At 38.2% G+C, this 24,675-nt stretch overlaps 1 protein-coding gene across 4 annotated transcripts in view; it reads left to right on the forward strand.

The window, feature by feature from the left end:
* Positions 1-24,675, forward strand: part of LOC139950409 (uncharacterized) — a 182,436-nt gene that overhangs the window by 108,568 nt on the left and 49,193 nt on the right. For all 4 annotated transcript variants that reach the window (XM_071949065.1, XM_071949068.1, XM_071949066.1 and 1 more), the window contains one exon: positions 5,801-5,827. In XM_071949065.1, coding sequence (XP_071805166.1) covers positions 5,801-5,827 — 27 coding nt within the window. The remainder of the gene's footprint in view (positions 1-5,800; positions 5,828-24,675) is intronic.

Genomic DNA, 24,675 nt, shown 5'->3' on the forward strand with positions numbered 1-24,675 from the left:
ACTTTCATTATGACCCCCTCCCCCCCCCCCCCCCCCCCCCAAAAAAAAAAAAAGAAGGTGTAATTTTTATACTTGTTACAATAGCAAGTATGGAAACAAAGTTTCAATTTCCAAAGATCGCCTGAAGACAAAACTGTTAGAGCTTAAGTGGTATCCGTTTGTGAACGCTGCAGCCAGAGATGTGGCTGGTACCCTCTGTTACCTCACTGCTATGGATGGATTTCATGTTCTTGGTGAAAATTTATGAATTTTGTTTGCTGTTTTCTCTGTAGTACTACTAGTAGTACAGTCAGTTTGGGCAAAAAAAAAATCAAGCTTTGACTTTTATACAGCATAGAACAGGTACTTACACCACCTCAGGCTCTGAGGTTAGACTTTGTCAATTTGTGCCCCCCCCCCTCCCCGCCATCCCCTCCCCCTCCCTTGGACTTGTACAGAAGTTAATTGGTTACTTGTTGTCTGAGGTCCGGGTGCTTGGAGTGTCTGTTTTTAACATTAGTATGAAGTGCTGTATAGAAAAGCAGTAACCACACAGTCCAGAAAATCTCTTGTTGATTTGTTGACTTGTGACTGAGTGGTCCCTAATAACTGTCAAGTGCCCTTCAAGTGGTTGCCTTTCATAGGTGATAATGACCTAATGGACCATGTAATCCTGTTAAAACCCTGCCTTGACTAAAGCCTGTTCAGTCAACAATAGAAAGCCTTCAGGTCTATAAACAGTTATAAGGGCTTCAAGAATGGAAGAATAACACCACCCAGAAGGCATGGTTTATAAGTAATGGTTTAGTACTCAATGGTTTAAAACCACTTTTCATTATGTTCAACAAATGGTGATTGATACTTCCCTGTAAAGATTCAACAGTGGGCATAATTTCAACCCCCTGGGTCCCCAAAATGGGTGTTTGATACCACTCCCGATCCTTTTGGACCCCGGTTACACCAGCTTCAGAAAGGTTGATCAGACCATCCAGACCTGGGCCCAATTTCATGGCTCTGCTTACCGCTGAACTCTGCGCTTACGATCACGATTCCCCGCTTACGTGCAAGCGCAAAATTTCTGCGCTACCCTTGTAAGCATAGATTGCCTAGTAACGCGGAGTATGCACGCGCACAAGCCAAAATTCGCCGCTAACCCGTGAAATACGCTTGCCGTAAGCACAGAATTCCATGCTTCCATAAGCGCCGATTCTGTGCTTACAGTAAGCAGAGCCATGAAATTGGGCCCAGCTAGGAAGCCTCCACGATCAGACCCGGTTCAGAGATCCAGCAAAATGGACTCCTGAAACAAGTCTTAAGGCAAAGGTGGATCAGACACCGCAATCCAATACGGTCACTTCCGGTTGTGCTAGGAGTGGCAGAGTTTTGCTTGTGTTTTTGTGTGACTGCTGTGATCAAAAGTGGGATCAGAGCTGGATCAAGCACTGGTGTAAACATGACACAACATCTTGATCTGTGGTCATGACAAAAAATGCCGTATCTCAATCCACCGTTCTGGATTGCATGGATAAAATGTGGTGTTGATGTAACGTTCAGTGGGTGTTTAATACCAACTGCAAATTATCAGGCATTGTAAGACACAGCAACCCTTTACACTAAGTCTTTTCGAGACATTCCCCCTCCCACTGTCACTAAAGTGTTGACAAATATTTCCAGTCTGTCCCCAGGGATGGTGTATCAATATTACTATTGTGTCAAAAGATGAACTAATCATAGTTGCTGCATCGCTTAGCGGAATTTCCTCTGGGTCTTGGACCTGTATTTGTTCTCTCTCTCTCTCTCTTTCCAACGTTTTCCTCCTGCCACAAGTTAAGAACATAGCGGATGCCCACGCCACTTTGCGGAGATGGTTCTCTCCCCTTATCATAACAGTAGTTGGGTCGGCCCCCCCCCCCTTAAGAAGTTAGTGGTTGAGGAAAGAGAAGAAGTGTCCCCATGGACTGCTTTCAACTGCCAGCGAGAAGTGACAACTCACTTGCTCTGCCTTGTTAAGAATGTAGGTCGGTTGAGAGGGCGTGAAAGAACTTTTGTCCATATTTTTTTAATCCATTAGTTTTTTTTCCACCTTGAATAACACACACTTATAGTTAAAGACAATTTTCCTTAAAAGTGGCTTGCATAATGGAATTCTATGACAGAAAATTCATTTGTAGGTTAAGGTAGTGAGTGATGTTTAGTAATCGGAACTGTCCACCAATTTAGGTTAGTTTAAAGGGTTTCAGTGTAGAGTTACATAATAGAAGTAGGGGAGTTATTGTTGTTATAACACACGTTTCTGCTCAAGCATATTGGAGAGGGTTATCGAACCATTCATTTCCGCATTACTTCAATGTCATAGGGGTGGGGGGAGGGGAGGGGTAAATTGCCCTTAGCTCCATAACTTTGCCTGCCCCCCTCCCCCCTCCCCCAACATTCTAAGATGTGTCACATAATGTGTTGTGTTCCCAGAGTTTTACAGCTGTATCCAACCGCTTGACACGTTGGTGTCCAACTCTGTCACAAGAGGGCAGTATTGATCTGGACTGTGAAAACTCCATTCAGTTTATAGAGTAACAGTGATGAAGAAATTACCTAGTGGAAATCAACAAGAAGGCAGGGCTCGTAGATTAAATGGATTACTGGACCAAGTTTGTTCTTAGGAGTGACAGATTATAAAGTTAAAACATGTAGCTTTGATAATGTTAACTTAACTTTTTCATAAAATCTAATTTTAGAGTTGTCACTGAACCCCACTCTTAAAGTGTGAATTCCACACTTGGCGGGTAGTTTAAAGATTTTAATATAAAACATTGGTGCATCTGGGAAAAACCAAAATTAATACAATTGAAAAGTCGTGCACATTCTCCAGGCATGAGAATCTTCCGGTTTAAACCGGAATTCCGTTTTTTTCCCTTTCAAAATTGTGGTCTCCGAGTTCGATGTGAATTTGCTATAAAATTCGGGGGGTAGGTTTTTAGGGGTATACATTTGGATTTCTCTAATCCCTCTTCTCTAGTCAGACAATGTCAGTTTACCTTTGTAATTGTTATTATCGCGGATCCACACGTACGGTGTTCATGAAAAAACGGCACCTAACTAAACAATAAATTGCCGTCCAGCAACTGGCCCAGTTTACGGCTTGTGGTCTTCCTGGCATCGCGCATGCATGCAGCAGCAGAGACGGATGTATAAACTTGCCTCATTCCTTGCTTCGTTTATAGTGGTACGGTTCAATAATGTTTGCGTGTAATGCGCTTGCTGCTGCAGCAAAGATAACACGTGTGGAGACTTTTGAAAGTCTACTGAAAAAACAATGCACGTGTTTGCACCATGTGTACTGTGTACTGTGTACGTCCGTGCAGGTTTGTACACGAACCAATAAGCGGCGCGGCACGAATCTGAGATCGCCGGCAGGCCATGGAAAACTGGTACCTGTTATTGCCTCACAACCAGCGAAAGATATATTGGGAACCAGCGAACACACTGTACGTCCGGACGACGTGCTTTCTTCATTGGTTCTATTTCTATGTTGGGGTCTAATCTCAACCTCGTTCCAGTTATACCCTATGCTGAATAACAACCTCTTTCTCAAAAACACATCGCTCTCGCCAAATATGTAGGCCTATTATTTTAAAATGTGCGTCGCCGACAGATCGTTAAAATCACAAACATTTAATTGCAAAAGAATTTCTTTTACACAACCGAATTTCAAATCAAGAACCTATAAAAATGGTTGTTAATGAGAAAAAAAGCATTTTCAAGGGCAGAAATAAGGGATAAGATCGTCAAAAAAATAAAAATATTATTACTATTGGTTTTTTGTTTTTTTTTCCTTTCTTTCTCCGGAATTGTAAAAAAATCGCAGGCGAACCCAAAAATGTTTGAATTGTTTGAGCTTTACATTCCTTATTTTCTTTTAAACCTATTATTAAAAAAAAAAGAAGGAAAAATCACACAAAGGTAGGTCACTTCTACCTGGAAAAATAGGTGTCAGAAATGCATCAGAGACCACCACAGAGCTTCTAAATACCCAGAGCTCCCAGGGCCCTTAAGCGGGCCCTGAACCCCGGCCGTAAGGGACTTCACGCTGCGCGCGAAAATGATGGAATATTGACATTTCCAATCAACTGAATTTTTTCCTGTTTTTTTATCATCACCCATTCTCATGCCTGATTCTCACAATTGAGTCACCGGGGTTAATACTCTCCGAGGTACTTGGATTTATTTTTATGGTAATTTCTGAAGTCAAGTTCCATTGACTCTGTTTGACCAACAGAGGGCGCTATGCTGTATCTACTGTTAGGCCGATCTTCTCGTCATGATTAATTGTAGTTGAGTGTCTCTTTGGTCATGCCCATATCAAGTAACTATGACTCATAACAATACTTATGACCGATTGTTTACTCTACCTGTACGGAGGAAAACATCTCTGCAATTCAAGAATGATAATGTATTGATGCAAGATTTAAAAAAAAAAAAAAAAAATTGGGTATGACTTTTTTTTTTAATGAAGAACAGCGATTTGGTCCAAAATGCTTTCTTTTTCATATTGTGTCCACACACAGCTTCAACATAAACCTTACTAATTATCATTAAATAATGTGAGGTCTGTACACTGTTTTTCTTGTGGAGGGCAGCTAAGCAAGTGTTGATTTGACTGAACAGAGCTTCTTAAACAGAAACTATTGCTTAGCTATTTGTAATACGCAGCACGTCCCATCTAAAGGACAAAGCAATAATTGTTCAGTATCTTGGTTAATGACACACAAGTGTCACGACCAGGACTCGAACCCATACCCCAAAACCAGAGCTTCAATCCAGTGCACTCAACCATCAGGCCATGTAGTGAATTGTAAATACCAAACTTGAGTGAACTTGCTTCTAGTCAGTTCTTTGCCCCAATTCTGACCTTATACTAATATGGTCATAGAATTTTCCCTAAGGAAGTTATCAGGGGGTGATGAAAGGAAAAAGGTGAAATATTATTACGTAGTTAAATTGAATTGTTGAAATCAAATCTGTTTCTCTGGGTTTGACTTCCTTTGTGGCTACCAAAACCTTTTCCTGTTTTGGCCGATTTAACAGTCGTTGAACTTGAAAGTGTTATCATCAGATAAATGTAGAGTTTTTTTTAAGCTAAACTAAACAAAGCTTAACTACTGACACTCCTGTATCAATAATAGGGAAAGGTGTGATTTTTGTTTTCATTTTCGTTTTAATTGATTTCCATGAAATGTAAAATAAAACTACAACAATGGGAAGTATTTTATAGAAAACAGTTTTGTTTGAACAATAGGATGATACATTGGTAACCATTTAAATGTAAACAATAATAAGCCCTCCTATATATTTTTTTGGCAAAACAGATGAAATGTTCTTCTTACTAGTTAAATATGAAAAGTAAGCTTGTCCCTTTGTAATTGTGTAAGTGTTAATTGCAAAAGTTTGATTGGTGAATGACATTTTTTTGTATTATTGTTTGATTTTATTTTGTGTAAAAAGTGATGCTAAAGTTTAGGGCTGTAGGGAGAAATGGCCCGGTGCCTTGCATGGTGTCAGTGCTATTATCATGATTGGATGTAGGGAACCTGATCAACGTAACATACCCTTATGAATATTTATGGCATTCCCTTCATGAATATTCATGATAATCTTCTCTCGTGGAATTCATTGAAATGAAATAAGATCTTCATGAAAAAAGGTCACGCTTTCAGGATGTTGCAAAATAAAAAGATACTGAAAAGTGAAACCAGAGACGACACATTTACAGCCAAAAATTTGAATATATATTTCTTTTTTCTTCTTCCTCTTTGTTCTGGTGCAGGCAAAGCTCTGGACTTTCCAGCTTCAAGTGAGTACAGTTTTTGTTTCTTTTTTTTTAAGTAAAATTTTGTCTGGAAATCCCCCTTGATACTGCAAGCGATTTGATGGGGAAAACAAATTGTTATAAGTGTGTTTATTTTAGTTTATTTTAATGTTTGTTGCAGAGAAGTTTATATATTCCTATTCATTGCGCAACTATTTACTCTTCTAATAAAAACCCAGCAAGGCCCATAGCTTGGGTGCAGCAGATTAAAAAAAGCACTGTCGCCGTGAGAAGAAGAACATGCCTTTGGTGTTGACATACAAAAAATCCAAATTTTGTCAAAACAATTAAGTGACCATAGGACAGAGTATAAAGGACTAGGAAATAATGGAGCAAGTCTTTTCAAAGATTTCTAAGTCAAAAACAGTTTTTTTCCACACACAACGTAATAGCTGTTTTTCCTCCAAGATGTTTGCAAAATTCCTTGTACTACAAGTCTCCTCTCTCTAGCTCTCAATGGAGTTGTTTATACCCTGACCCCATTTTGTCACATTGTCAAGTTAACCAACGTCTCCACTATGCAGCATGTCGGGTGTGTTTACCTATGCATAGAATCGATACTTTGGGAGCGAGTGGCTTAGAATTACCTCACAGGTGGCAGCCAGGGGAACAAGGACCGTCCAGATTTCTATTTTTACTTCGCTGACGACGTCATTCATTGTGAATAGCAATACACTTAATGTGCACTTTTTGTGTCAAATTTTTTGTACAAATAAGTTTTTTTGATACAAGAGTGCTTACACTTTTTCCTTGAAAGAAACTTGGCAGGTTTACTGCGTCATTTGTTGTGAATGGTTTTTTTTAGGAAGTTTTCCTTCAGACTTGTGTTCCAACTGGCATTAAATGTGAATGATCATTGTTTCCAAACACAAAGTAGAGACGTTTAAGCCCAATTTTAGAAAACTGTTAAACAGAAAATACTGCTTAGCAATTATTTTTTGATGAGCATAAAATAAGTGGTCTTAATAATCAAAACTGCATGTAATTTTGACTGGTTACCTTTTTCTGCTGAGCAAGATTTTGCTGTGCTTAGCAGGTTTTTGTGCTGACACAAGCTTTATTGAATTAAAGTTCGCTGAAAACATCTTGAAGAGGGTTGACATTTGTAAATGTCTGTTTTAATCTGGATTTTGTGGTTTCTGCTTCAAGTTGGAATTGATGCAAATATAACAATGAATATTAACTTCTCTAAATCCCCATTTCCTCTTTTATTATTATTAATTTCCGGTGAATTCCCACTTGTCATCAAGAAACAAATCATTCACCAAAAGACTCTGTTGATGATCGCGGTATACTTCCGGCTGTAACCTCAAGAAAATTTAATTTACCTTCTTGTTGCTCTTGGATACGGACAGTCTCTTACAAATTCATCTTCTTGTTATTTGACCATTAACATCAACTACATGCTTCCGACTGGCTCCGTTTGATTGCCTTGAGCTTGCAGTATAGTGGGCACCGTGTATAATTAAAAGAGAGCCATCCGCTAAATGAATGCAAAACAAGAAGATAGATGAGCAATTAACATCAAATTTGACAATCGGAAGAACTTAGAAGGTCGTGCTGGCTCGTGGATTCTTGTTTAAAGTCGTGATTTTTTTGATTTTTTTTGAATTTTTTTTATTTTATAAAAGCTTGGTCCATGATTGAATTGAGTTCTATAACTACATTCGGGGCTACCACGTTAGCAATTTCCAAAGCTGATATTTAAAAACAAAAACAGTCTTATTTGTCTGCAAACTGACTATTGTCATAATACAGCTCTTCCTGATTCTGCAGCATGATCCCTGAAAATAAATCAATATTTTCTTGTTCTTGTTTGAAAATCTCCCTGATTGTGGAAACTTTGTCGCTATTTATTATGTTGAGTCTCTTGTTATAGATATTTCCCTGGTGGTTCTACAAAACCTCCCTGATTAGGCCGAGTAAAAAAAGAAACATGTTTAGCATCCCCACCCGCTTCCTTTTTAGAGGCCCCCTCCTTTTTTATTGTATTTTTTTTTATGAAAAAAAAAAGGGTTAATTTAAAGGATCTCAGCTAAAACAATCTGAATGTCTTGACCAAAATGTTTCATTTATGTATTGTGTGTTTGAGCAGTAGAAAAAAAACAATTGATATTTGACATTTTAAAAAGAATGGCGGCCATCTTGAAATAAACAATAACAAATAAAAAGCCCCTCCTCCTTCCTTTTTGTGAGAAACCCAGCCGCTAAGCTTGTTTCTTTTTTTACTCGGCCTTATGGAAACTCTGTCCCTATTATGTTTGAATATATTTCTAAATACCTCTCTGATTGTTGGGCAAAATCTCCCTGATCACAAGATGCCAATTTTGGCAGCTCTGCATACATTTAAGAAAAATGACCACACACAATTCTTGAGAGGCAAGAAAATGGTCAGCAGATGAGGCTTGCAGCTGATTTCACACATTGGGGCCTACTTAGGGATCTTAAAGTATTTTTTTCATGTGATAAGGTAGGTCAGATAGGCAACCCTTTTCCATTTAATTCTCAGATGCCTTTGCTACACGCTGGAACCACCTCGTATCCAGCAGAATCCTTCATCATAAACGATTGAACTCACATGGAGGTTTTTCTTGAGAATTATTTAGTTTTATTTAAAGTTCCAGCATGTAGTGTGCTAGAATAAAGCAAACCATAATTTGGGATTTTGAAGACTTTGTAATTTTCAAAAACACAATCTTTTGTGGGAATAAAAGTGACATTGTGGTAATTATAAAATATGAGACACTTTTCATAGCATGATTCCAACATGAAATGTTACATACTTTTCGAAACAAAAACAGCAGCTTGACATTTATTAAGTACATTTTGTTACAACCTGTGATCTTTGTGGTGGTAGTTGCTCTGGCATACAATAACAATGTCTCTACCAGCGAATTAGAGTTATAATTTATGACCCTTCATAAAATTCAAGTCGTGAATTCTCAGTGCGTATTCAATGAATGCTTTCCTTAATGCAATAAGTACCTTCATTTATTGTTAATACCCTTAGGTTTGCCCCAGATTGCGTGTAATGACACAACTCTTCATGTAAAATTCATATCCTAAAGTAGGAAGACGCTTGGTTTATGTTCAGGTGTCCTAGTATTATTCGTCTGTTGGAGAGACCCTTTGACTAGGCCTCCCTCAACATTGCTTGGATGATGGGACAAATTACTTTAGGAATAAGGTTTCACTGTTTTAGGCTGAACGTAGTCCGCCTCATACTGGGATAAACCTGGCATTATCGTCACCGTAGCTTGATTGGAAACGAACCCAGCCTGTATCGCTGTATATCGAATATCACCCCCTAATACTGAATGGTACAGCCCGGAGTAACTTGTTAACCAGTGGAGGTATCCAATGGAACGGTCTGTGTGTAGGGGTGGACTTGTAATTGCTTGCGCATGATGTCGAGGGAAGGGGATCTTTTTGATGATGAGCCTTCATTATTGGGGAAAGCAAACCTGCATGTGCAGACAGCCGTACAGTAAAAACCACTTGTCATTTTCAGCTTCACCTTATGCATATAAATGAATGGCTGAACATGTCTGGTGGGCTCTTTGAAAAAATAAGCAGCGGAGGTGTTTTTGTGTTTAGCGGCAATTCCTTTACAACTTGGCAGCTTCCCCTGTAGGGGGGGACGACGGAGGGTAGGGGGGTTCGGTCAACATCTTAACCAAGCACCATCACTAACGTCATTATGCCGAAAATGAGGAAACTTTGGGCAATCTTACGCAAAACGTCTTTTGCCAAGAGGTAAGTGCAAGTTGAATTGTTTCTTGTCATCAGATAATTATTTGTTGCCGAAGGACATCAAATGGAATACTGATAGAGAAAGAAATCATTAAAATATAGCGGGCTATTAAAACTTGACTGCATACAAGATTTAATATTACCTTGTTGACATTTCTGATGGCTTGTTAATAAAAATAAAAGCACATAAAAACCTCTGTACACTTCTTCTTTCCCTCAAAGCAAGGACGCAAAGATGCGGAGGTTCTGCAACTGAGTGCGCTTTCCACATTTCTCTTAATTATTATTTGTTTTATCACAAGTAACTTTATACTGTGAATATTTTATGTGAAGGTAAATTTTGTGAGAATTTTTTTGGGTGAAAAAGGGAAAATTTTCTGAAGCTGTGTAAGCAGAGAGTTACGCACATGCACAATATAAAATTCCCTTCTTAGCTGTGAAATAAGCTTGTCTGAAGCGCGGAATTCCCTGCTTCCGTAAGCGCTGATTCGTTGCCTTTAGAGCAATGATGACATTGGGCCATGATCATTAATTAGTGTCAAGTGATAATACATTTAACGCTACATTTAACTTGATGATGAATGCAATGCCATAAAACAAACAATTCTAAATCAATTTCCTGTGTGAAACGTCACAGAGGAAATACCATAATGTAACGCAACAAGTTGCTGTTGTAAGAGTTGCTGCTGGTTTTCTACAATCACAGAAATGTTTCTTGCCTGTCAAAGATCGATCGCGTTTCTAGTTGTACATGATGTGAAGAGAATCTTTTTATTATTTTTATTTTGTATTTTTAATTTTTTTTTTAAAAATATATCCCAGGGGATATTGGTTTATTAACGACATTTCACAAAATTATACATCGAATCGTTAAAACATACATATGAGAAAAGTGAAAGCAAGACACAGCGTTTTAAAAGAGAGTTGACACTTAGAACGTTAATCATTGGAAAAAAAGGGGCATTATTTACTCTCATATATTTTCTTGGCTTGATTTTCAATTCCTAAGAATCTGATATGTTGTTAGTATGGATTTTTGGCTAAACAAAGAAAAATTGACTAGAGAGGGACTTGAACCTTGGAGAAACTGAACCACGCTTATGTAAAACTCAATATAGGAGCAAATGAAAATTCCTTTAGAGATTTTAAAAAAGTATTTGGGAATTTCAGTTACATTGTTTAAAAAAATTAATACAAGAATAAAAATCAATGTTTGTTATCAAATGAAAATGCCCCTGAAATAATTCCAAAGTATATTAGCTTTTCAGTCACAAAATGATAAACAGGCATTTAAGACTTCCTCTTTTCAGCTGACTTCCTCTTTTTTTGGTGTTGACTTTCCTCTTTTTTTCTTTACTTTCTGTGTACTAAAGTATACAAAATGTATCTTTTCCTCTTTATTTCTTGTCCAGTTTTCTCTTTTCCTCTTTTTTTTTCATGGATAGTTACTCACATGCCTGGTAAAAACAAAATGAATCCAGTCTGAAGAAAACTCCTCTCCTAGGCCCTTTCTTGTCATTATTATCTAAACACTCTCATCTAAAACCTGTCAGGGTGGCTCTGTAAATATGACAGCAGTGAGGCGAGGGTCAAATTGATGTTGTTGTAAAGAACGGAAACTTAAGAGGATGATGTTTCAAATTGGTTGTAGATAAACTAGTGTGGAGTCACGTTCTCCTATTCAGCATTAAATTGCCATTAACCATGTTCTGGTTTGTCAGAACTTTGGGGTCAGGGTGTCAGGCGGATAAATCTTTTGTAAGAGTGGATTGTGTTTTAAGTGCGTGGTTTATCAAATAATTTTCAGAAATGTGTTCTTTTGTGTGTGTGAGATTTTTTAAAAGAGTTGGATGCCTTTATTGGTGCAATATTTAGCGATAAATTTAAACACTCAACATTGATGATAGAGGTCCTTTAAATTTTGGTGCATACAGACTTTGTGTATTGACGTCATCCAGCCACCATCTTAGAGGTAAACTGAAGATTGCCATACAACCTCTTTTGACCTCTAGGCAAGGGTGCTCTACTCAAATGACGTCATATGCATAAGCTATTGGAGGTTGTGCATATTTTTTTTCTTGCCTCTAATTTGGCAATTCCTGATTACGTTTTATGTCAGTGTTATCAGTTGTTTTTTTGAAGACATTATCAGGAAGTAAATGTGCTAAACAAAGTGCTCAATTTTTTCTTTTTTTGCAATATCTTTTTTTTGTGTTTTTTGTTGTTTTTTTGTTTTGTTTTTTTATACAGCAAACTGACCATGTCTTTTCTCCGGATATCCAACCGCTGACTCTAGGCCTTAAGGTTGAAAATCTCCCACTTTAATATCAACTAAACACTGATATTAGAGCTCCTATAGACCGTGGTGCCTATTGCAGGCTTCAGGTTTTTTTTCTAGCTTTTCCTCAGATGGACAGATATTTTGCCCGAGGACAATCTGTTAGGTCAGTGTTATCACTTTACCAAGGACATTACGAGAATCAAATTTGGCAAAACAAACTTTTCAAAATTATCATTTTTTTGGGGGCAATATCCTGTTGGTTCAGCAAACGGAACATGTCTTTCCAGTAGGAAGCAGGTTCTCATTCACACCCCTGGAATTCATCAGCCTACAGGTCCAATCTCCCACCTCAATTTCAATATCTCCCACCTCAACTTCAATATCTCCCACCTCAACTTCAATATCCAAGAGAATATCTCATAACCCCCGCCAGGCTCCAGAAAAGAAAAAAAAATTCTAACAAATAAAAAACAACAACAGCCCACAGTTTCCGTTCTCCTGTGCAAAGCTAATCCTGTCATTTATATTGATATCAAGCATATTATACCAAGCCCTAATGGTGTGTCTGGTAATTTTACATCAGACCTTTTTTCGCTCGGGAGTTGAGTGCCTCGCCTGCTGTTATGAAATACGGTGATTCACTCACAGCTTTGGGCCGACTGAGGAACGGCGCTCATGAGACGTGCATTTACAACTTTCACTTGGGTTGATATTGCAGAGGCTCGTGAAAGGTGATTGCGATGAATTTGTGGTTGAGTGAGGAAATCTGTGAAGCTTGACGAAGTCTACAAGCTGACGTAATAATGCGATAATCAGTTGTGGATTTAATATCTAAGAGGGGTTGAGGGGGATTGTTGTTTCTATGATATGAAGACAAATTATTCTGAACTGGCATTGGTAACATGAGATGGAATGTTACGGAGAGAGGTTTGGTTATGTAATAACTTGGAATAATAACGAAATTTATCTTTGATAATGATAATGATAGTTTGTTTTGTTTAGTGCTTTTGTACAGGCTTCGCAAAGGCCAAACTCCTTCTCTTTACGATTAATGCACTTTCTTCCGTGCATTATGCAACACACAGGACCTACTGCTTTGCATCCCATCTGAAGGAAAGAGCAATAGTGGCCAAGCGTCTTGCTTAAGGACACAAGGGTCAGGACCGGAACTCGAACCCACACAGAGCTTGAGTCGAGTGTGCATGTGTTAATTTTGCATCGGGGTTTGCATCGGGGATAAACAGTAATATTTTGTTTTAGCTCTGTACAGGTGCTTTGCCGTTTTGCTTATTGTTCAATCTGCCAGGATGAAAGCTTACGGAGCTATAGAATTCTTTCAGTGGCAGCCCCCCACCTATGAAACAAATTGCAATTGACGATTAAAACACAACCTGACATTGCTTCCTTCCAATTACATCTCAACTCATTAATTTTTTTCGAGGTCTTAGCACAAGAGAACAGTCATCTAGAACCAGCGCGCTGCAGCGCTCAATGTTATTATTATTGTGTATTAAGTTTTTCCTGGTGCCAACCTTTTGCAGAATGGAGTGTTTAGCTCAAATGAGATAATGTTATCTGATAACTTGGCTATATACATTCCACGAAGTCTTTCCGAATGATGACTTGCCCGCTATTGAAGTTCTCCTCAATCCCTTGACATTATAAGAAATACCTCACATTTTCACACATCACTCCTAGCCTTACCCCCCTTCGGCAAACTCCGAGGGCAATTCCGGATGAACTTAATGACGGAATCGCCGGGGCCTTGCGCGACGCGAGGTAAATAACAACGACAAACAGACCTGTCTTGATGGAATTGATTTTCCTGCCTGTCAGTGTGGATTCCTTCGTAAGATGCGCTCTCCAGCCCCAACAGGAGGTCCAATTATAACAGGCCCGGGGAAATGGATGAGGGTAATATCCCGTACAAGATGGCCGCTGTAGCCAGGGACCGTTGTAAAACATCCGAGCTCAGTTTTTTCATCCCCAGTTTCATCAAGGCATCGTCTCGGAGCCTGGTTGAAGCATCTTGAGTGAACAGATTGAGTTTCTGTTCATCATGATGGTTGGTTCTAATCCTAGCCTGGCCAGTCGTGATGCTAGAGTTCCCATGCGAGACATTTCACCGTAATTGTAGTATAGATCAAACAAATAGCATGCAACCGATTTATGATGTATTCTTTTTTTTAAATGTGAGCACTTTTTTAATTAGTTTTGAAGATTTGCATATTGGAATTAAATAGGCACATTAGATTATTTGAATGAATGAATGAACAACCCTCTGAAAGCTGTATAAAAAGTGCTTTGTGTCTAACCTTCATTGATGTACCTGGGGTGGATTTCACAAAGGACTAGTCTTATCTCGAGTTAGGACCAGTTACTCGTCCTAACTTAGGACTGTCCATGCAATTTGTATATCTCCTAGGACTGGTCCTAACTCTTTGTGAAATTGACCCCAGGTGGTTATAAATAAATTTAAAAAATTCAGTGTTAATCTTTTAAGATATACCCTTAAAGTTTGTAATCGATGACTGTACTACCAGTAAATCCCATTAAATATTTATTATGGTTGGAAACACGTCTTACTTGTTTAAAAATATCTTATTCTACGATATTAGTTACGTAGAGGGGCTGAATAAGTACGTAATTAGCTCCTTATGTAGACCCAACAGTCACCCTTAAGCGTCTTGTATGCCAATCACATGATGGGTTGTGACAGATTACAGTCCCACCTCACCCTGGCAATCCCAACCACAAAATTATCAAATGACGTACTACGTGCTTGTTGTGGTGGGCACTGCATGTGACCTAAATATTGTGTATTCGGTGGCGAGGAACTCGGGAATGGTTAAGTTTTATTGACGTCAGGACACTGAAAGTGAAATTTGGTCGGCTCCGTTATGAAAGGAAGATTATTCGTGATTCATACTTCTTTGTGTACAGATTTGTAGATTTTCAGTTTTGAAATGTTGCTTGGAGAAAAAATGAGGTTTTGTTTTTGTTTGACAAACAATGGGTGACTCACTGTCTATAGGTTCCCACCTTCTCCCCAGGTGTCACTCTTGGTTTTGGTACATGCCCCTGGAGTCTAGCTTGGCTGGAGGCACCCTGTGGCCAAGCCCTATAAGATTTCAAAACCATCAACAAACCTTGGCTTCATACCAGATTTATTGTAAAAAGAACATTCACCCGCTAATATTGGATAAGTTTATTTGTGTTCTAAACAGGGACACAGTCAAGGGGGGGGGGGGGGGGGTGTATGGGCTATAGAGCGTTAGGCCTTTCTGATTATTCATTCAGATTACAAAAAGGGCAAAGGGAGGAGATTAAATCAAACAAATCTGACAATCATCTAATTAAGCTGTGGAAAATGGTAAGACTTGTGTAGTCCATTCGATAGTGGTTGACCCACCACCAAGTGCAACAGAATTGTTTTTCACTGCTGTGCATTTTTGACAGGTCCTCAGAACACCATACTAAAATGTCGTCTCTAGTGAATGATTTTATCCAGCAGTTGCAGAAACTTGTTCCAAATTCAAAACTCATCTCAAAACATATCTATTTCGGAAACAATAACATTCAAACTTTTGGTTGTCTCGTGTCATTGTGTAGAAGCAGAGTTCTTGTTGTTTTTGCGCCAGGAGTGTCATCATTGACAGACATGGCGCACTAGAAATGTTCTACATTACTATTATTTAATTGTATGTGTAGTAAACATTTTAGACTGAAGTTATTTTGGGCATACTGAATGTCAGTAGCAAATCATGGTTTTTGAGTAGCAACTGATTTTGTAAAGCATTTTGCTCTGAGCACAAGGGAAATTGTTCACCGACTCAAATTTAATTAATCTTTTTGGGAAAGGCTTCAAATTTGGCATAGTGCGGAGTAAGGCTTGAAATATCTGTGAATAATTCCTTTGTATTATTTCATGTTGATTATCTCTGAGCAGCTAAACCGTTCCATTGAAATGAAGTAGACCATTGATCTTAACAAAAGTGCCATATGTGTCATTCAGTTAAATGATCTCGTTAAACAATTACACACCATTAATTACCCCTGTGTGGTGTTATGTAATGCCAATCAGGTGATGAATGGGTTAACTGTGTGGATATAGAAAACTTAAAAGAAGACCGTTGGGAGATGTCAATATTTTGAAGAGTTTGTGTGGAGATATGTTGGTACAGTTAAAACTCCCAGATCTGATAAGATAAGGTAAAGATCCACACTGGGGAAGTTAGAACTTGATTAAAACAATATTTATTTGGTTTGTGGCAACACCATGTTTACATCTATTTGCTGGGTAGATTCTGTAAGTTGAGTACTTGCTATACTTTTACTACCGCGAGATAGATTTGTTTGAATTCGGGGCACTTCAAACAGTACAGATAAACGCACTAAAATTTGCAGCACTAACCAAACAGATAGATTAAACCCTTTCATTTCAGAAAAACTCAATCCAGAAATTCTCAGCTGTACCCCCTTGTGGCCCCATTTAATTGCTCCTCACATCAGAGCATGTAAAAAGTGTCTTTCCTCAACACGTCTCTTTGCCCTAAATGTTTGGATAAGCCTCCTTTCTCCAAATGCGCCGTAATGAATTTAAGGGGAAAGGTGCAACATCCAATCGCCTTGAGCGTCTCCTGAAACCCCCTCCTCTTTCTCCAGGCTTTTCATCAATCATCTTCTAATTCGTCTTCCCGCATCCTCCATCTCATCTCTTTGAGATCGTCTTATAAATCATCTTATAATCCTAGGGATTGGTAATCCATCTTGATGCTGTTAATTTTCTCTCTGTTTAGTAATTTGATTTAGGAGCATTAGGCGGGGGACCGGCCTCCTCTTTAATCTTCCCCAAAGCCTGCGGAGGACTTTTTTAAGAACCTGTAGCTTACATCCCTAAGGGGGGGGGGGGGGGTGTGGAGGCATTTGGGATGACTTCATAAGGAAGACTAATCAATCTGCTGGGATGGTCGGTGGTTTTATTTGAAAACATTCAGGTATCAATATTTCCTGAATGCTTAAATTGTCTGAGGAATTAGTCATGGTCTTGCTGATTCCTGGAATGTTTTAGTTTAACGTTGATTGCTCTGGGAGGGGGAGGGGGGAGCAGCTAGCCTATAGTTGTTTCGATGGCCTGCATCATCTCTGTTGTATCTATGTACATTATTCATTATAACTGCTGATTTATGACTCCTGTACTTAATTTATTGGTCTTTGATCAGTTACTTTGAGCCAACACAATTTTTCAATTTTTTGGAAGCAGCTTCTAAGAATTTCAATATCCAAAGAAATAATTGTTTGCTGCGTCCGTATGTAGTCTTTAAAAAGATATACATGCATATACTTTTGAAATAGTATGAATGTGCGAGCTATGGAATGCAACAAAGGAACGGTTAGGAAACGCTCCCCTCATTGAATTTACATCAGACAGATGGGCAGCTCCGGCGTTTCTTTGTTGCCGCCGGCGACGCTTTCATTGTTAACGCTCAAGCAACCACCATTGTGTACCCTTGATTAGATACCTGGCTCTGCAGTTTCCATGACGACAGTACCTTCTCCAAATAAAGCTCACCATCATGTTTGTGTTTTTCCCTCCGGTCTGACCAAAGTGAGTTTTTTTTCGCTCTGTCTTTTGACAATTTTTAAGTATGTGCACATTATCATATTAATGTGTGTAATTTGGTTTTTTCTTTCCTATTTTGCCCCAGGATGATTTCACAAGTAAACACATTTAGTTCTGGAGGAATTTACTTAGCATTAATTTAGGAGTAGACTGTTACATGAATGTGTCTGGAATTTGATCATCTACTGTTGTTTTATTCAAAATTTGACATACAATTTTTTCTTCTTTATAGTTTCAATTTTAATCAATATTGGGCCCAACTTAATGCAGACATGTTATTCTTTCTACACCCAGAACCTGGGGTGTTAACATTTACACTATGGACAAAGAAAAAAAAAAAAGAAAAATCAAAATAGGGTGTTAAAAAACATTTATTTCTGCCAAAAGTATCTCTTCGTATCTATATGGTGCAATGCTCATGGTGTTATTTTGAATACCCTGAGTTTTTGCAGTGTACTTAAAAAAAAAAGGAAATTCTGAATTCATGACTCCCATTTGTTTGTACTTATCACAAAATAATTGTAATTGCAGATATGGAGAATAAATTTATAAACTGGTCGCTGATTAGTAAAAGTCTGTTCAACTCATCAACAACAGCAACACAGGTTAAAAAAAAAAAAAAAAAAAAAAAAACTCCTTTAGACTTCAGATATGGTCTGGTTGGGTTTGTGTCTAGACATAATAAATAGTCCCTGATCCATGAGCATTGATAATTAAGTGATGTTTGATCGTTTAATATTCCTAAGACAACAAAAAGGCGTGACGTAGAAAGGATAGATAATGATGAATTGCATACTTTTCTCCCCGATCGCCTTATTTGTGTTAGCTAAGGTAAATGTTGCTATATGCAAGCACGCAAGACATCGTATCACTTGTATCTTTTGCATTAAATATTCACTCAGATTTGCAGCTGTGTGTATTGATGGGTGATGTAATCGTGCTTCAGTCGGAAGACTGACTGGTGAACTTTCTTGAGTCATGGATTTGATTCAGGCTGAATGGATGTTTGTGAGTGACTGAGAAACTAAATTGACAAACTCACCCCTTTACTTTATTCAGTTGGTATTTTTTATTTGTGAAATTTAAAAATAATATTTTGAGCAAACTCACCCACAACCAAGATTAAAGGCCACTTTTGGTGAGGGTTAACGAGAAGAAATTATATGAAAATAATTCTGGTCTAGTGGAGGCAGGAATTTATATTCCTCTTACAACTAAGTTGTAGGAGATGAAAAGGAAACAAGCACCGGGCAAGGAGTTCCAAATAGATGCAGACTTGAAAAACATTTTCTCCCTACCCCTCTCCCGCCTCTCTCTCTCTATATCACCTGTCACTTAAGAATGCCAACTGATGACCATCCCTTAAGCTTCTTGAATAATTGACCACATCCAAGTGCTGTTCGGTCAATACACGTCACAAAGTGTGTGCGTGTGCCGTCTCCCTCAAAAAACATACGTCAATATAACGCTTGCAAGACGTGTCTACTTTTACACCTAGCTCATGTCTATGGCACAAACACTGCATTGTTTACCCCCAGGGTGGGGGTAAATTACCCCTGGGTGGGGGTAAATTACCCCTGGGTGTCTACAGCATGTGCATTAGCACTGCATTGTTTACCCCCAGGGTGGGGGGACGATTACCCCCTGGGTAGGGAATATGCAGGAGATGAATTCACACCTTCAACCAGTTTTGTAAGGGGTAGACGTTTGTTTCATGATAAAGTATGGCTGTGGTGGATGTGATAAGACTCACCATCCTTGAATTGGAAGTGTAAAGATTGCCTTGAGAGGAGACTAGAATTATCCAAATACAGTGGGGCGTTATAGATTGTGAACTGAGTTGTTTAAAGCCATTATACGCTTTCGGTAAACAGTATTGTCCAAGTCCCACACTACGTGTATCACAACTTACATATAAAATAACAATCCTGTAGAAATTTAGGCTCAATCGGACATCGGAGTCGGGAGAAAATAACGGGAAAACCCACTCCTGTTTTCACGTGTTCGCCGTGTCTGTAATTCTCGCTAACGAGAATTTATATTGTTTTACCGTTTTCTCAAATAGTAAAGCAGTTCATGGACTAATATTTTTAGAGAAGTCTTGCACCGCTACCTTCTGTAAACCCTGTAAATTATTTGTAAATCTGTGAACTTTTTTTTTTCTGTACCGAAAGGGTCCAATGGCTTTAAAGGGAAAGTGTACATTTGGTAAATACCCTTAAAATTACTTGCAATAACCAATTACTTAGTTAGAATTACAGGAGCTCTAGATAGTATACAATATTTTGAGAAACAGTTTCACTTCGAAGTAATGTGGTTATGGAAATATATAACAGTTTTTATCCCCCAAAATTTTAATCAAAGAATTTTTTTTTCTGTTGGATGTGTTTCTTAGATTGTGAATACAGTTTGCCAATTAGGGATTCATAAACCACTCAAGATTTCGGCAATATCAGAAAATTGCTCCCACCTTTTGAAATGAAATGTTCACAGGTTAACTCATCAGCAGTTTTAACAATGTACCTTTTCAATATGATCATAAACATTAAAAGCATTCCCAGGGATAAAGACTTCATAAAGAATAAGCTATAACCTTGTCATGTCTGAACAAGCCTTGCTGCAGTAACACCATCTCTCACACGTTCAAAGGTCCCCGATAAGGTGCCAGAAACGGTGTCTAAATTAAAAATGATTTGGAATTTGCCAAGATGAGTCACCATCCATCCCTCTCTACGTCAACTTTCACGCATCAACGAAGCATCTGCGGCCGGCGGACTGAAATGCAAATAGCAAATTTGATTTCTGGAGTTGATAACGTACGAAGCCTCCAGTCTTATCTAGAGATTCCGCGAAGCTGAAAACATTTAACCTTGGCGGAATTGCCTCGCACACTTTTAAGAAAGGGTGGATGCGTAATAATTGCCATGGTTTTGGGCGCGATACGGAATTGCAATGGATGTGTGTATGCTTCAAGGGAATACTAAATAAAAACTCCAAGTGTAGAACTTGGGTTTTTACTATACACTGAGGTGTGATAAGCTCAGCATACTCAGTGCTTTCTTGAGACCTGGGAGCAATTTCATAAAGCTGTTCAGTATAAAATACTGCTTAGAAAATTTAATTGCCAAGCAAAAAAATGAGTGGGGCACCAGTTGCAACAATTTTAACTTAATGGTATTTGGCTGGTAACCTTTTTCTTTTGAGCAAAATTTTTCTGTGCTAAGCAAGATGGTATGCTCCCCTTTGTTTTTTAGGAGTAACAAATCCATCATTTAAATATATTTCGTTTTCATCTCAAGAAAATTGTAATGGATCAGAAAGTCTCTCGTGCCGGACATCGAATCGATCTCCGCTTCATTTGAAATTCTTATAGAGTAATCCTCAATGAATATGGAGAGATCCCCCCCCCCTTTATTTTCTGGGTGTATTGGAGCAAATTATAATAGATGTCATGAATTACAAATATTTTGTTTCGTTGAAGTGAGTGATGGCGTTCCATTTCAGAAAGACACCTCACCATGGTGGTCGAGCAAACTGACTACGATTAAGCTCTCGAATAAGGCTAATCGATCGTAAGACGGGAAAAGGGATGAAGAAAAAAAACCATGCAAAGTTGGGTTAATACTTTTTTTCAGGTCAGGAGTAACATTGTGTCACCACATCAGGCGTGATGAGCAATGCCTCGATCAATAAATTATCCAGTTGTTTTTTTCCCCCTGTCCATCCCGTCATTTCAGCCGCTTTTCCGGGTTTGTTTCAACGTTTATTCACCGTACATTCCAGGACCCCTTAGGCTTTTGCAGCATTAATGGTTCAACGAGCCCTCCGGATAGATAAAGGGAACCATGGATCTGAATGACTAATTTGTCGATTTTTTAAGTCAGCCTCAGAGCGGAGAGAGTGGGAAGATGAGAGAGAAAAAAAGAGGGAATTCTTGCTTTGCATATTGCCCAGACTCCTGAGATGTTTTCTTGCGAGAAGGTTGGATGCGAATCTTCCGTCATCTCGATAGATGTGAAGATGCTCCGATGAGGTGTTCCGAGACGCACTGAGGGCTGTCTCAACGGGACGGCTAGGGGGACGGACCATCCTCATGTCCAATCTATTTGAAGTGGCGTGGACAACGTGACTTTGTGATCTTTTAAAGTTCCAAAGGGAAACGGCGTGCTGTGGCTTGTTTTGGAATTAACAATTATCCAGGCGATGTTTTTGGTCGTGTCTTGAGGAAGAGTTGTTGTGGAGCTGGAGGTTTAGTCGATGGACATAAATGTGCTCTCCAGGAGGAAGTTAATACAATTTAATCGATAACGTCTTCAAGAGGCTACATTATGTGACCTTTTTTTTTTTTTGAGATTGCCTCAGATCATAAAAGGCACAGTTTGACACGCTTCAGTGCAAAGTGCAGGTTAACTTCAGACTAGAAATCAACTTCAATGCAGGAGCATGAAGTAAGCGGTGTTAGTGGAGCAGTAGGAGAGAGTGAAAGCACTTTCCTTGTGTTAAGAGCACATCTTGTTCCAAAGATGGCAGACAAAAGAAATCAGCACTTATCTAAATCAGCACTGCTGTCTGCAAAATAACAGCGTTGACATGAAACTAATCACAGTGTTGTCACAGTATCTTGTTGTAGCCTTCCAAGGGAGATCCAACTTATTGACAGATTGAGAGAAAAACACAATGAGTGTGGCAAGAGGTCCATTTTTGCTTTGAGGGAGAATTTTTCTGAAGTGTCATCAGATAAAACTGTTTTTGGAACTTCATGGATACCACACTCTAAAAGACTCCGTCCAATTTGTGTGGAATATTGCAGCTTTTAATATTGCTCTTCTCTATAGCTATGGATTTTGCTTGGGCCACAGCTCTCATGTGCACTCCAAAGAAAAAAGCAAGGTAGATTGATTTGTTGTTGTTCTTGCTTAGTGTAGCAGTGAGTGTTTAATTTTTTATAGATATTGTTTTGTTTTGTTCATTCATCATTTGTAGGTGGGAAAACTGACATTCTTTGATGTAAATTTACAGGTTGTGTAGATCCATCTTGAACAAAACAAATCATCTCGAAAATCAAAACATAAAAAATAAAAGAAAAATAAGAAAAAACCAAAACTTAGGGGGAAAGAACTTTTCATATATAGAAGCTGCAAAAAAAGTATTAGTACATTTCTATTTAAAGTTATTAAATTACAGTTGTAAACAACTGAATCAAGAAACACTACGACTTTCATTAAAAAATGCCACATCCTTGACTTGAGCCATTCAAGGGATTTGTTATGCATATCTGATTCAGTGCGACTATCAATCCCCTACCATGATTATTCAGTGCTGAGTTGACCAATTTGCATATATGTAAAATTCAGTAGTGGTATTTTGATTGGCTAGAAAAGTTTTTATCACTTTGCATAATTAGGAGTCAATGTAAATTATTGTCCAAAATGGCAGGGCTCAAATATCAAGTAATCTTGATTAGACCACATGAATTATACCTCAAATCTTTTATTTACTGGACCAGAAGTATATTTTGTTTATTTGTCTAGATTTTACCTCTAAATTAAAAATTTAGATTTCATCATCACCTGCAAAACATTTTGTGGAAATTTACTCTTGTACCTTTGGAGGACTGAGTTCAATTTCAGTGGTAAGCCTGTCTAGATAAAATAAATTCTGTTCAGAAATAAAATCCATTATCGTAGGATTAGTCTAGTATCATTGTGCATACATAAACATAAGCTTGGCAATATATAGACAGACACATTGGCATCAAATTAAATGAGAAATTGTCGAACGTTGCAATCTTCTCAGTTTGAAGAAGTGAGCCCTCTTGTGTTAAGACAGTGTAATGCTCTCCTCATCAGTTGTCCTCTTGAAGGAGAATGAAATAATCAGATGAAGTTGCATCCACTGTGTTTCTGGAAGTGAGCCCTCTGTTGATTTGTAGTTCATCGTTGGTTTATTTCTGTGAAGATGAGATGGATTCTTGGTGGTGAGGGACATGAATACAGCTTGTCAGTCTTTCAAGAAATATTTTGTGAAGTTTTTGAATCTTCAGTGCAGATTTTGAATTTTGTTCATGTGGTGGACATTTAACATTCTTGTAGAAATTTACTATTAGCATTGCTACACTGAAAAAGTCTGGCACATAGAAGAATATGTATCTTCTTTGAGTAATTTGTCAACATAAAGCAAACAACAAACCCTGCTCCCAGAAAACCCTGAAACACCCCCCCCCCAAAAAAAAAAAAAAAAAGAAAGAAAAAAAAAAAAATAAAAAATCCCCAGAACATATAGTTTAGTAATTCCTCAGCAGCAGCCATAGCTGTATACACAACGTGCAGATACGGCTTAATATGCAACTGGTGAGACTTGGTTACCTGACTTTGGGAAGATGTGATATAAAAGCTGATTTCCCAGATGAGAAGTCTTAAAGATTTATGGCATGTAGCCATGGGATTATATTATATTATGTGATTAACAGCAGCTTGAATTACAGGCTCTTACCACAGTTGAAGGAGTCAGGATGTGCATAGTAATGAAACATTAATATCATTAAGAACAGTAACCCAAGGCAAAGATATTGATAATAAAGGGTAAGGCCAACATTAGAGCTAGATAGCTTAGCGATCCAGAGATCGCCAGTTTATACCTTGCTTGAGTCAATTTTGCTTTGTTCAACCCAAAATTATAATTAAAAGAGATGAAAGCTAACAGGTTTTTTTTTATAAATATTTTATGTTTTATTTTTGTTTTCCTTTTCATATAATTTTGAACCAAGAACAACTTTAGTCAACGAGGTTTTCATTAAAAAGAAATCCAAAACATTTTTAGGGCATTCCTCCCCAAGGAGAGGGATGAAGAGAAAATAATAGATGATGAATTATTGATCAGTTTCCTAACCAGGGTCAGAAAAGAAAAATAAATGATAATACTAATGAGAATCGCCTTGATCTAGTTGGGGGCAGTTATGTACGCTCTATATAAACCTGAGCCCAATTTCATAGCGCTGCTGAGCACAAAAATTTGCTTAGCATGAGATTTCTTCCTTGATAAAAACAGGATTGCCAACCAAATTTCAACGTGATTTTCAGGACAAGCAAACAACAGCTGAATACCAGTAAAGAGCAACATGCAATAACTGGAAATTTGGTTGGTAATCCTGTTTTTATCAAGGAAGAATTTTCATGC

The sequence above is a fragment of the Asterias amurensis genome, chromosome 18 (genome assembly GCF_032118995.1).
Source record: "Asterias amurensis chromosome 18, ASM3211899v1".
Classification (NCBI taxonomy): domain Eukaryota; kingdom Metazoa; phylum Echinodermata; class Asteroidea; order Forcipulatida; family Asteriidae; genus Asterias; species Asterias amurensis.